We start from the raw sequence: 13,448 nt of genomic DNA, 5'->3' as shown, positions 1-13,448 counted from the left end.
CGCCCCGCCCCGCCCCGCCCCGTCCCGCGTACTTGTTGCAGTGGTGCTTCAGGTGCTTCCTGTAGCTGTCCTCCTGGAACAGGGCGTCTGGGTTGCAGCTGGCCAGCCAGTCAGCATCCTGCACCACCGGCTGCGTGCTCTGGGCTTTCACTTTCTTTCCTTTCCTTCCCCTCGGCACTGGGGCTGATAAACCTAGAATCATCGTCATCATGAGAGAAGCCTTTTACTCCAGCTCGCCATCTCACAGTCGGATTTTCTAACACACAGCACAGAGCCCACACTGCACCTCCCCGACGGTGTGTCGCAGAGGTACCTGGCGGCTCTGCCACCTCGCAGCACAGAGTAGGAAGCAGACTTACCAGAATGGTTGACCAAGGCACGGGTCTGGCCATCGGCCGTGGGCGTGATCAGATCCCAGATGAAACTTTTGATGTTCTCGTCCCCTTTGTAATGGTTGAGGCAGTACACCAGGATGGTCCTGCAGATGGTCTCCACGTCTTGCTCGGAGAGCTGACGCTTGTAGCGTCCGTGGGAAAGGATGTCTGTCCACCGACCCCAACTGCAACGCAAACATCCAGCATGGACGGGTGCCTCTAAGCTCAGATTTAGGGCTTTAACAGCCAGTTCCCAGTGTCGGGAAATCCTTGTCGAAACGAGCAAGATCTTACATCAGGTGACAGGAGAGCAAATGAGGGTGCAATTGGTAAAAACACCTCCTTTCAGAGCGCAAGAGTTGAGGTGTCACTGAGCAAACAGCACCCGTGTGATCACCACCGGCTTCCCCAGGCAGCTATGTGCGGGACGTGATGCACGTGAGGACCTGGCAACCATACTCTGCTCTTCTCGGCCACAGTTCGCATGTTTCCATGCTGACCAGCTCAAGCTAGGACTACCCCAAACGCAAACTCGAGGACGTGCTGCAGAGCCCCACGGCTGACTGATCTGCTCCAAAGGCAGGCTGCAGTGACTAGCCGAAGCTGCGAAAACCTTCAGTGTTTCCTCTGAATAAGGAGAGGTAGCTCTCACGTACAAGAACGCTCGCAGGGAAACGCTGAAGCACCTCTCAGGCCTCAGAGAAAGGGGCAGGAGAAGGACAGGACCAAACAAGCTGTTAACCTGATGGCCTATTTTGCATTAGAACCCCAGGCTAAACAGTGCCCTGTGTCACCTGGAACTGCGGGGTATGGCCACAGGACAAGTAGGCTGGGGGGTGGGGAGGCAGGAGGTGGCAGGTGCTGGCATCATCTTCTTCCTACTCTCCCACCATGGAGGTGCCCTGGGAGGCTGACGGCCCAGAGCAGGGCCATAGCTGCAGAGAACAGCACGCTCGTCTCTCGGCCCCTACGCTAGCCTGGCCTGGCCCTACTGACTGTGGGTCCTTTCTGGCTCCTGTGAGCTCCTTTCAGTCCCTCCAGGTGCAAGGTTCATCGCTGGGCCTCCACACCGGGCACTGTCTGCTGGGAGTTCTTCTCCTCCCTAACCAAGCTGACATGCCCTGGCACCCGGCTGATCCATGATGTCCCCCCCGCTCCCCCCCGGACACCTTCTGTGGAATCCCTTTCTCACTTCCCTACCCCCAGCAGTGGGTGGCAACACCTGAGCTGGGTCCCAAAGGACAGGCTGCATGTTGCTCTGCTCCATAGGCTGTGCCCCCAGCCACGGCATTACCGCTCACCACTGCCCTTCTGACTTGGCTACCACTGCCCTGAGCCAGGCCCGCCTCGCTCCACTCTGCGCTGGAGCCAACGGATGTCCAGCACAGTGGCCAGCACCCAGCAGGGTGACTGATGCCCATGGGAGCAGAAAGGGCTGGATGGACACCACATCCCGACATGCTCCTTCACATGGAAGGCTGTTGGCATGCTGTAGCACCAACCAAAGACTCCACTCTGCTCATTAGAGAAACCTGGCAGTGGGGATGAGCAGCAAGAGCTTAGGTGGGAGCAGGAGGTGTGCACAGCTCGTACAGAGGATGGGCAGCATGCACAGAGCTGCTGGGGTGCACGGCAGGCTTTCGTTGAACCTCGTTTGTACCATAAACAAGTGTCTATTCGGTGTTCACTGTGTCCCCTTGAACCTGTGCACCAAGGGAGAATGAAAGGGCCCAGACTCAAGGGGCTCCTAGCTGAGATCTCAAGCAGAGAGAGAGGACTCAAAAATCAGTTTTTAAAAATATGAAAAGGACTAGCATGGAGTGGAGGTTAGGGTGCTGGATCCCATGTGGTCAAGTTTCATGGTTTGAGTCTGGGACCCAGCTGCCTGAAAATCCCACTAGGTGCCTGGGCCTGTATGTTCAAAATCCCAAGAGGAGACTGGAGGAGAGGACTTTGCAGTGTGGCCATCCCGCCTGGGCGGTGATTTCTCATTTAGGGGACAGACAGAGCCTGTGAGTTGGGGGGTATGTGCGCCTGCGTGAGGGCAGAAAGGGTTGCTCTGGGCAGTGGTAGGAGCTTGTGCAAAGAGAGAGGACGTGCATGGCGTGTGCAAGATGAAGTGCTCTGTCCTAACAGAAGCCAGGGCTGCCGGGGGACAGACAGAGCCTGTGAGTTGGGGGTATGTGCACCTGCGTGTGGGCAGAAAGGGTTGCTCTGGGCAGTGGTAGGAGCTTGTGCAAAGAGAGAGGACGTGCATGGCGTGTGCAAGATGAAGTGCTCTGTCCTAACAGAAGCCAGGGCTGCCCATGGGAATGCCCGACCAGACAGGCAAGGGCAAGCTGCGACTGCTCCGCAGGCCATGTAAACAGCGTTTGTGTTTACTCTGAAACTCATGGTGATCCACCGGAAGGAATCCTCAAAGACAGGACATCATCAGATCTGTAGAAAGACTGCTTTGGTGGCAGTTTTTTCCCTTTTATTTTAGTGGAATTTGCCTAGAGCCCCACGATCTGCCGGAGGACTCACGCATACTGATCTGAGCACCCCGCCATTCAAAGTACTCTGCGGCTGCCACCGTGACCCAGAGACAGACTCCAAGTGGACTGTGCCCTTCAGGAACTCCCAGTCCAGCGGGAGAAATAAAACACTTTCTCACGTTTCAGGTGAGTCAGAGGAAAGAGTTTAACAAGTAAAGTTACTGACTTTGACAACTGTTTATAACAGAAGAATATTAAAAGATTACTATAGTGGAAAACTTTATGGAATGGTAAAGGAGGGGATGATTTTGAAATTCTGAGGCTTTGTTCTGAGTTACTAATGACCAATAAATATATCTGAATCAAGCATAATTCCTTAAGGTACAAACCAGTGCCCCCAAGGGCAGGTGAACTTTCCAAAGCCAGGAGCACCAGAGTGGCTTTGAACACATCAACCAAATGGTCCCCGGGTCCACAAAGTTACTGTGGAACAGCCGCTAGATTGCATAAAGGTGGGGGTTACACAGAACCAAACACAAACATGGTTCTTCTAGACCAGCTGAGAATTCTAAGTGCTACTGAAATAAAGTTCCACGTTACACATCAGGTTCGACTTACCCATAGACAAGCAGATTCTTCTCCACTCTGAAACACTCGCTCCTTGCATAGCCCTGTGACTTATCCTGGGGGCGCCGTGGCTTTACACAAGGCTTTTCCTCGGAATCACTTTCCAAGTCTGAAAACTCCATCAGCTCATCTTCCTTTACTGCACTGTACAGCCTGGTCTGCTTCCTCACTCTTGGAGTGTCAATAACCAGGTTATTCTACAAGAGCACAACATATTTGACACTTGTGACAGAGTGATCCCTGGGGGCTAGATCATACAGGTGCATAAGTGGGACTTCTCACTCACCCTCCCATTTAAGGCATCAATATCCAGTTCAGCCTTCTTTGCCCACTTTTGCCAGAAATTTGGATCATCCAAGGAAATATCTGTTCTATTTCCAGATGCAACAAAACTGGCCTAACGGAGAAAAAAAAATATGCATTACTTTGAGATGCTTTCTCAGAGGCAGAATGCAAAGCAGCTTCAGAGTATTCAATCCTTCAATGTGTGTGCAGCCCTCTTCCTGTGGCAGATGCCATAGATGGGACTAGGATGAAGGACTCTCTCTCAGGCAGCTCACTGTCCAGGGCTTAAGACAGACGAGGAAACACAGGACCACACCGTAGCATGACAGATGACAGACGACAAGCACATAAAGGCCAGGTGATGGACAGGGCAGGGCGCCTAACCCCGTTCAAACAGGGTGCTGTGAAGAACCAAGAGGAAAAGGCTCTCCCAGAAGGTAATGCCTAGGTTGTATTCTATTGGGTCTTTGAAAAAGTCATGACACATTTTTACATATAAAAACACAGAAAAATACATCATGACTTTTTCAATGACCCAAGAGAATGCATGTAAAACAGGAAGGCATGTGGAAATGAGCAAAGGCACAGAGGAAAGGGTAGGGAATAAGGTACTTAGGGAAGTGAGGCCAGAGGTCATGCAGCTGGGCGACGCAGAGGCCAGGCCCGGCAGGGATGTGCATGTGCTGTTCAGTCTGAACTCTATCCCACGAGAGTCGTGCACTATGTGAAAATGGCGAGAATCTCAAGATAAGCAGAGTCTTATCCAGGGTTGCATGTTAGAGGGGCCGTACCAATGTCTTAGAGTACGGAGGGGAGGACAGAGTAGAACAGGTCCCTGTAGTGGTTTACAGAAGAAATAACAAAGACTGAAAATAGCTACAGTAAAAATGGAGAAAAGGAGATGGTCTTGAAAGATACTCTTAAAGGTAAGACTGATGGAGTTAGAATGGGGGAAGGGGAGAAAGAAGCCAGGAAGTCTCAGCATCCAACTCTGGCATCTGAGAGTTGGGGGCAGGTGTGGGGTGTTAAAGGGCCAAGAGTGATGAGTTTGGTTTTGCATACACTGAATTTACAATGGCTGTGAAGGCTGAGGAAAGAATTGGAAAAAAGAGTGAAAGATGTGAGGGAGGTGGTATTGAGTCACATGGCCCAGAGAAAAGCCTTTCCAGACTGCTACAGCTGGAACAACTGGACACTCACAGGCAAAAGGAGGAGATGGACCCCTACCTCACACCACACCCAAAACCTTAATAGGATCATACGCCTGAATGTAAGAGCTAAAATTTTAAAGCGTGAACAAAAAAACCCCAAAATAACAACAATAAAAAACAAACAAACAAACAAACAAAATCCCTGCTAAACTTCATTAGAATCACACACTATTGGGAAAAAATTGAAAGGATATCTGCAACCACGTTATCTGATACAGACCTTTTATCCAGAAAAAAGAACATTTGTTTTTTTTTAAAAGAGATTTTTGCCGTGGGGCATGTGCACTCGCCAGAAAGACAGAAAGTGAGAAATCACCCCCCCAGGGGGGATGGCCATGCTGCAATCTCTTCTTCTCCATTCTCTCGGGATTTGGGCATGCATGCACATGAGCCCGGTGTGAGTTTTAAGTCACCAGGTCCAAGACTCAAACCACAGTCAACTACATGGGAGTCCAGCAACATAGCCATTACGCCATCTGCTGTTGTCAGAATAAAGAACTCTTAGAGATCAATAACAAAAAGTCAAATAACTTAGCAAACAAAGGATATGAACAGATCTTTTTCTAAAGATGGTATGTGTCTAGTCAATAAGCACTTGAAAAGGCGCTCAATATCATCAGAGGTATGCAAGTAAGAACCAGAGTAGGGTATCACTTGATGCCCACCAGGATCTCTGTAGCTGAAAAGCAGCTGACAATACACGCTGCTGGTGGGAAGGGAGCACAGTGCGGTTACTTTGGAAGGCAATCTGACAGTTTTCAATGGGTTAAACACGGAGCTTAGCATATGACCCAGCAATTTCACTCTTGGCATACGCCCAAGAGAAATGGAAACACGTCCACACAAAACTGTGCACCTAAATGCTATGACATTATGCATAACATGTTAGGCAAAAAGTGGGGAAAAAAATTTCCTTATCAACTGGCGAATGGATAAGCAACTCGCACATCCGTTGTTAACTGGTAACTGTAAGTCCATATAGTGCAATACTGATAAGCAACGAAGACACAATCACTGAAACCTGCCACGTCACGTACAAACCTCCAAACATTATGCCACGTGAATGAAGCTGACACTAAGACATAAACTGTGGACGGCTTAAACGAAATGTCCAGAGCCGGCAAACCTACAGAGAAAGATCGGTGGTTCCCAGGGACCAGGAGAGAAGAGCAGGGGGAGGGACTGACTGATAATGAGCATGAGGATCTTCTGGGCTCTAAATTCAGACTTCGGGGATGGTTGCACAAGTCTATAATACAGTAGAGGCACTGAACTGCACACTTCAAACAGGCAAATGTTACAGTAAGTAAACTGCATTTCAGTAACAGTGCAGAGGGGGCCTTGGTGTGAATGGCTGCAATGAGCTTCAGGGGAGGACTCAGAAGGGGCCGTTGGCTGGGATGTCCAGGTGCTCAGTGGGTCCTTGGTCAGAGCAGTTTGGAGAGGGGTGCAAGCTAAAGTTGAAATGCACAGAAAGGGAGGCAGGGAGGCAGCTGGAGCAGATTATGTGCAAATGGACCTCAGCTATGAGAAGAGTTTGAGAGTTGTAGCTAAAGGGAGCTAAAGGGGAAACAAGTATTTTTGTTTTAGTTTTGCTGTAGGGCACATGCACTTGCAGGAGATTTGGGAAGGGGGAGAATTACCCCCTGGGGAGATAACCAGGCTGAAATCCCTCTTCCTCTATTCTCCTCTCGGGATTTTGGGCATACATGCACACACACCCGGCATGATTTTTCAAGATGCCAGGTCTGAGACTCAAACTGCGCAGCTGGCCATGTGGGATCCAGCACCTTAACCTCCATGCCACCTGCTGGCCCGAGATGAGTGGTTTTTTACAGACAGCAGTGGTTGTATTATTCTTGCAGGTGGCTTTAGGAGTCAGGATCTGGGGAGAGGAAGAAGGTGGCGATGGGACAGGATGACCAAAGGGCAGAGGACTGGATCAAGAACACAGGCCAAGATTAGCCTGGGGGACCAGAAGGCAGAACTGAGGACAAGGGGAGGGCAACCACATTTTCACAGAAGGGCAGGTGCCGGACCAAGAGTATGCTATGTGCGGGCGTTGTGCCTACAATAAACAGCTCATTCGTTAATTCGCCCCATGTGCGTGCACGTTTACCCGCGACTTTTACATGGACTGTCAGGTGTCCACAGAAAACCTCTCCTCTTGGGGTGGGCGCGCACCTTCGCAAATGTGGAGCCTTTCCCTTCAGACTCGATGGTGATGGTGTGGGTTCGCCGCAGGAGAATGTGATCGATGTCCTCTTCACAGAACTTCGAGCCTTCGTCCTCCTCATCCATGAGCGCGCCGTAGGCCCCTTTGCGGAGAAGATCCTCTATCTCTTTCTTGGAAAGCTGTTGTACCTGGTGTCAAGAAACGTTTAACAGACTCAGAATGATTCAGAATCAAAACCTTTGTCACTAGACAAATGCTTCGTTCTCTTCAGAGGGAGTAAACCTGAACATAGCAAAGGAAAATATGAGCAAATATGCCTAAAGTGTGGATGTCAAAAAAGTCACCCAGGCGGGGCAGCATCTCAGTACTGGCTAGATCAGGGAGGGAGCAGAGGGGAGGTGCGTTTACCCCGTTGGTGGCGTTCTCTCTTCCACTCATAGACTGCAGGACAGCTTTGTCCAGACCGAGCTTCAAACTGGCCTTGTCGAACATCTCCCTCTCATAGGAGTTTCTTGTAATGAGCCTGTAGATTTTCACGGATTTGCTCTGTCCTATTCTGTGACATCTAGCCTGAGCCTGGAAGAAAATGAAAATTAGAGGCCACTGCGATGAACTGAATGTTTGTTTCTTCCCCCAAATTCAAGTGTTGAATCAATTGCACCCTGATGTTCTCTGGTGGCCGGGTATTCCAGAGGTGCAGAGGTCGGGAGGGAGGAGCTCTCGCCAATGGGATCAGCGTCATAGAGAAAGACAGCAGGGGACTAGCTGGCTCCCTCTGCTCTCTGAGGAAGCAGCGAGAAGACAGCTTCCCGACTAAGGACCTGGTCCTGCTGGCACCCTGACCTCAAACTCCCAACCTCCAGATGTGTGAGAACAAATGCTGGTTGCTGAAGCCCAAGCTGAGATAGGGACCAAAGGCAAAGCTCAATGCCAATCGGGAGGCTGCATGTTCCAATGAATACGGGTGCAATTTAGGAGGGGAGCAGACCAAGGAAAGTTCCTCTTGTGTTCCTAATAAAATGGGTACTAGTTGGTTGATCTGCCCTGAATCACCAGACACCGCCCCAGCAACAACACGTGACTGGTCTGACAGGGGTTCTTTGTCATAGAACGGCTTACAATTCATTCACTCATTCATTAAAATGAGATTAAATTAAAAATAAAATAAATAAATAAAGGCACCAGGAAGACTTTTGGGTGCATTTACCTGGAGGTCATTTTGGGGATTCCAGTCTGAATCAAAGATGATGCAGGTGTCTGCAGCTGTGAGATTAATGCCTAAGCCTCCTGCCCGTGTGCACAGGAGGAAAACAAACCTATCGGAATCGGGCTTAGAGAACCTGTCGATAGCTGCCTGGCGGAGGTTGCCTCTTACTCGGCCGTCGATCCTCTCGTACGGGTACCTAGAAAATACCAGCATCAACAAGGAGGCCCGACAAATGACCATGACACGCTTGTCCTTTCTCTCTTCATTATTTTTAAGGAGCAATTTCAGTACGGTATACATCTTAACAAAATGATACCGTGTAACAAAAACTATTTCAGAGCAAATACAGTTTCTTGCAATTTTCCATATATTTGTCTAAAATGCCCCAGATTAAATCTTATTTTACTTCTGGTCCAGGACAACAGCTAAACACAGCTGACACCCTCCAACAGTTAAGATAAACAATTTCAATTTGGGGTAAGAACTATTCTTTCCCCAATCCAAGGACAGCCGTGGGGAAAAAAAAGCTGCGTGTGAAATCATGCAGTACTCCTGGAAGTATACCGGCACACGGCAGAAGATAACGGCCTCGTACATCCCGTTTTTAAAAGGAGACGTGGCAGGTTCCCCCGCTCCATCGGCTTCACCATGAATGTCACTCGTAGGTGAGCCCCTCAGAGCCCCGGGAAGGGTGTTCTCATTTCCCTCTCACCGTCTCTGAATGAGGTAGTCTTCCAGGATGTCCAAGCAGCGCACCATCTGGGAGAAGATAAGCACCCTGTGGCCACCAGCCTTCAGTTTTGGCAGCAGCTTGTCAATCAGCACTAGCTTGCCAGCAGCCTGGATCATTGCCTGGAGCTGAAAATCTGGAGACTCTGCATTGTGTGTTTCTTTAAACTCTTCCAAAATTTTCTCTTCAGCACCTGCAGAGATTGGACAGCAGAACGGGAATACTGTAAAAGGTTTTTATTACTAAAAACAATGAACTTGCTTTCAAAACCCACTGCAAACTGCAGGAACCTGACACCACATTCTGGCCGGTGAGCGAGAGCCCGTCTACTCCCTCAAAGTTGGATCTGCACAAAACCGCCGATGTACAAAAGGGATCAAAGTTTTAAGCAGAACACATTGAGACATTTGGGGGGGAAACCACATTTTTCAACAAACAAATGTTTGCTGTCTGCAAAAACTGAATTTCAACAACAGACTGTCAAGCCAGAAGTGGCAGAAACAAGCCAAGGGCCAGATACCTTCAGAAAATTTGGAACCTAAATTGCTAAAGAAATGCAGAACTGTTTACCAGCTTAACACAAACATAAACAACAAAATCTGTTCAGAAACCCAGGAACAAAGGGAGAGAGGGCTGACAATTCCAGTGTGAGAGTAGGAGTTTGCGCTCTGGTTGTACGTTAATACAGCTGAAGAGACTGCAAAAGGGGAAATTCATTTTCAGAAAAAATTGTAGACATTTTGTGGTGGACCAGAGCACACACCCTTTATTGCAATTGCTATGTCTCTCTCCACATCCAGTCCCATCTGATAATTTCCAAAGGCACACAAATTCTATTTTGAACCATCTACACTTTTTAAAGTAAAAACAAAACAAAACAAAACAAAACAAACACTTCTAGTTTCTAATAAAACACTTCCGTGCTTTAACCCTCTTTCTCTCATAAATCCAGGTGGATTTTTGCTGGTTCTAGGACAGGAGTGTGTTAGAGAGCAGCCTTCAGAAAATGACATCTTCCTAAGGAATGAGGCTCTGCCACTTCCTCCTCTGACCCCAACCAAACACAAGCTTACCCAGAAGCAGAGGCTAAGCTTGCTTCTATTGCTTAGGTAGCTTCACTAGAATCAGGCAGTGCCGGTCTGGCCTCCAGCCTCTCTGGTCAGCGCAGAGCTGATAGGCCCAGCTCCTCCCCTAGAAGTGGGGGATATGCTCACCTATTCCTTACAAAATACAGACAGACTCATCCAATGGGATCCTTTCTCAGCCTTAGTCAATGCCAGAACCTTAAACTTCTCTACCTATCACAGGTTTTAAATGTGTGAACTAACTACACACCAGATGGGATGAACAACCACAAAAGGGTTTTAAAGTCAGAGAGAGTCACCTGGTCGGTCCTGCAAGATACAACAAATGCACACACCCGTTTCCATGGTAGGGATGCTGCCCTAGGACTGGTCCTAAGCAGAAACACAGCTCGTGCATTATTAATCAATAAAGACAACACTGAGCACAGACTGAAGTCACTTAGGACCTTCACGGAGCAGGAGGCCTTCCACAAGGATGCCCCTCAGTCGGGACTGCTAGTCCCTCACTTCCTTTTCCACAAGACTAAAAAGCTAATATTGGGACCAGCAGGTAGCATAATGGCTATGTCGCTGAACTCCCATGTAGCCGACTGCGGTTCGAATCATGGACCCAGTGGCTTAAACTCACGCCAGGTGCATGTGCGTGCACACCCAAGACCCCAAGAGGAGAATGGAGAAGAAGGGATTGCACCCCTGGGGGGTGATGTCTCATTTTCTCTCTGTCTGTCTCTGTCTTTCTGGAGAGTGCATGCGCCCTATAGCAAAAATCTCAGAAAAAAAGGAAAAAAAAAGCTAATATTCAGAATGTTTCCTTGAGTGTGAAAATGAAAGCAAGACTTTTATTTGGGAAAAGGTGAAGAACAATATGCTGTTTTAAGAGTATTAGCAAGGATGGCCTTTTAAAAAATTTATTATTATTATTATTATTATCACATTTGCTATAGGGCACATGTGCTCAACAGGGTAAGAGAGATAGGGGAAGTGAGAAAGCAAACCACCAGGTCCAGGACTTGAACCACAGTTAGCCATGTGGGAATCCAGTACATTAACCACCACGCCATCTACTGGCCCAGAATGCCCTTTCCAAAAGTTTATCTGGGGCCAGTAAGTGGCATAGTGGTTAAGGCACTGGATTCCTACACAGTTGACAGCATTTCGAGTCCTGGACCTAGTGGCTTGAAACTGACACCAGGTACATGTTCATTCGTGCCCAGAATCCCAAGATCCCAAGAAGAAAACAGATGAGAAGGGATTGTGGGATTGTGGCATGGCCAGCCTCCCTGGTGGGTGATTTCTCACCTTCTCTCTCTCTCTCTCCCTGGTGAGCAGACACTTCCCTATAACAAAATCTCTCTCTTTTTTTTTTTTAAAAAAAAAAAAGAAAAAAGGTTTATTTCTTCAGAGAAGACCAGGATGGAGGTGGTGGGAGGGCAGAGAAGGGACTCAGAGAGCGAGGGGCAGTCACCTCAACAGGTCTTCAAAGTGAGCTCCGCCTGGGCCGGCCAGGACCTCAGGTGTGCACTGGTGTACCTGGAGTGCAGGCGGAGGACTCGGAATGCACACGGGGCCTTCCCGCACGGCAGCACTGCGGCACACCGGGGACCACGGCGCTGCGGAGGCTGACCAAGGGTGGTCTTCAGTGAAGTTAAATAATGTTCCTTAAAATGTGGCAAAGTAGAAACCCAGGTTCTAGATTCAAGACAAGACCCTCAAGTCACAGTGTGTGAAACAGCTTTAAGTCCACAGATGCCATGAAGTCTTTAAGTTTGTGTCTGTGGCATAAACACTGCAATTCAGAAACAGATTTTCCTCTTAGGATATTCCTCTTCTTTTTGTCCATATTAAGACTACTATCCACAATCAAAATTAGATCTAGTATTTTAATAGTTTAAAACAAACAAAGTAATGGTCAATGACTAGTCTTCAAAAATGAAATCCTATAATCATTTTGACAAAATAAGAATCAGATATGTTTAAGTTATTTTAGTTAAAAACTTCAGCAAAATTTGCAGACATTTAGATTTAATTTTAAGTTTACTTAAATTTTAAATTTAAAATTTTGTTTTTAAGAGAGATTTTTGCTATAGGGCATGTGTGCTTGCTGGAGAGAGAGAGAGACAGAGAGACAAAAAGTGAGAAATCACTCCCCTGGGGGGATGATGCTGCATTCCCTTCTCCTCCGATCTTTTCTCAGGATCTTGGGCACATACACACATGCCTCGCATGAGTTTCAAGCAGCAGAGTCTGGAATTCGAACCGTGGTTGACTACGTGGGAGTCCAGTGGCATAACTATTATGCCATTTGCTGGTCCCTAAGTTTTTAATTTATTCAGAAACAAATAACTTTTTTTTTAAAATGGTCTCACTGTATTGTATTCCTCCTGACTCAGCTTCCTGAGCCACTGAGATTACAGGCGTGCTCTGACGGTGGGCTGGAACCTGAGCCTGGGCCTCTCCTGTGGCCTCCACCACAGAGCAGCAGCAGCAATCACAGCACTACTGTGGCTGGGTCAAAAAAATTACTGCTGGGGCCAGCAGGTGGTGTGGTGGTTAAAGGCACTGGACCCCTACATGGTTAACTGTGGTTTGAGTCCTGGACCTGGTAGCTTGCTTCTCACTTTTCCTCTCTTTCTCTTTCTGTCTCTGATCAAACTAGAAAATAGTAACAATGATAAATAAATGAAGTTAAATAAAATAATTCCTTTAAAAAAATTACTGCCGCCTGCTCAGTGCTACCCATGATTTTTCACTTTAGAAAGAGCAGTGAGAAAAAACAATGCCTTCCTTCAGATGTGAAGAAAGCTATTTCTGGACTAGTCAATGCAGCTCTAATGCGAATTCAGGGATATGGTGGCAGCCAGTTTACAATAACGATAATTCATTCAAAGGTAACATCGGCAAACTTAATTTCTGTACAGTTCTTTTGACATAACTATGATGGTCACCCTGAAGGAAATACGTAGGGAAGGTGGTGGGAAGGAAGGCAATTCCTTTTCCAGATCACCCACTGATGATTTGCCTTGATGTGAGCTCGGCAGACATCAATCAGAGAATCAACTGAAGTGGGTTATGTCAAGCCAAAATACTAATATTTTGTTGATTCTGCCCTAAATTCAAGTATGGCAGTACTACATTTAAGTGAATGAGTGAGTGAGTGAGTGAGTGTGTGTGTGTGAAGGGTCATTTGAAATAAGTGTGCACTCCTGGCTTGAAGCCTTTCCATGACAAAAGGTGGGCACTGACAGGGCAGTTACTGCTATGTAATCTTACCATTTA

The 13,448-nt window shown here is 47.9% G+C and overlaps 1 protein-coding gene across 1 annotated transcript in view; it reads right to left on the bottom strand.

Annotated features, from left to right (window-relative positions):
• The window catches only part of CHD7 (chromodomain helicase DNA binding protein 7), a 165,631-nt gene that overhangs the window by 26,201 nt on the left and 125,982 nt on the right, over window positions 1–13,448 (bottom strand). The window contains 8 exon segments of the mRNA XM_027774295.1: window positions 33–192; window positions 360–559; window positions 3,470–3,675; window positions 3,765–3,875; window positions 7,159–7,338; window positions 7,559–7,726; window positions 8,358–8,553; window positions 9,070–9,280. Of these exon segments, the coding sequence (XP_027630096.1) occupies window positions 33–192; window positions 360–559; window positions 3,470–3,675; window positions 3,765–3,875; window positions 7,159–7,338; window positions 7,559–7,726; window positions 8,358–8,553; window positions 9,070–9,280 (1,432 nt within the window).

The sequence above is a fragment of the Tupaia chinensis genome, unplaced genomic scaffold, assembly GCF_000334495.1.
Source record: "Tupaia chinensis unplaced genomic scaffold, TupChi_1.0 Scaffold000421_1, whole genome shotgun sequence".
Classification (NCBI taxonomy): Eukaryota; Metazoa; Chordata; class Mammalia; order Scandentia; family Tupaiidae; genus Tupaia; species Tupaia belangeri.
Note: the sequence above shows the minus strand (reverse complement) of the source record. Positions and strands in the feature narration are given on the sequence as shown.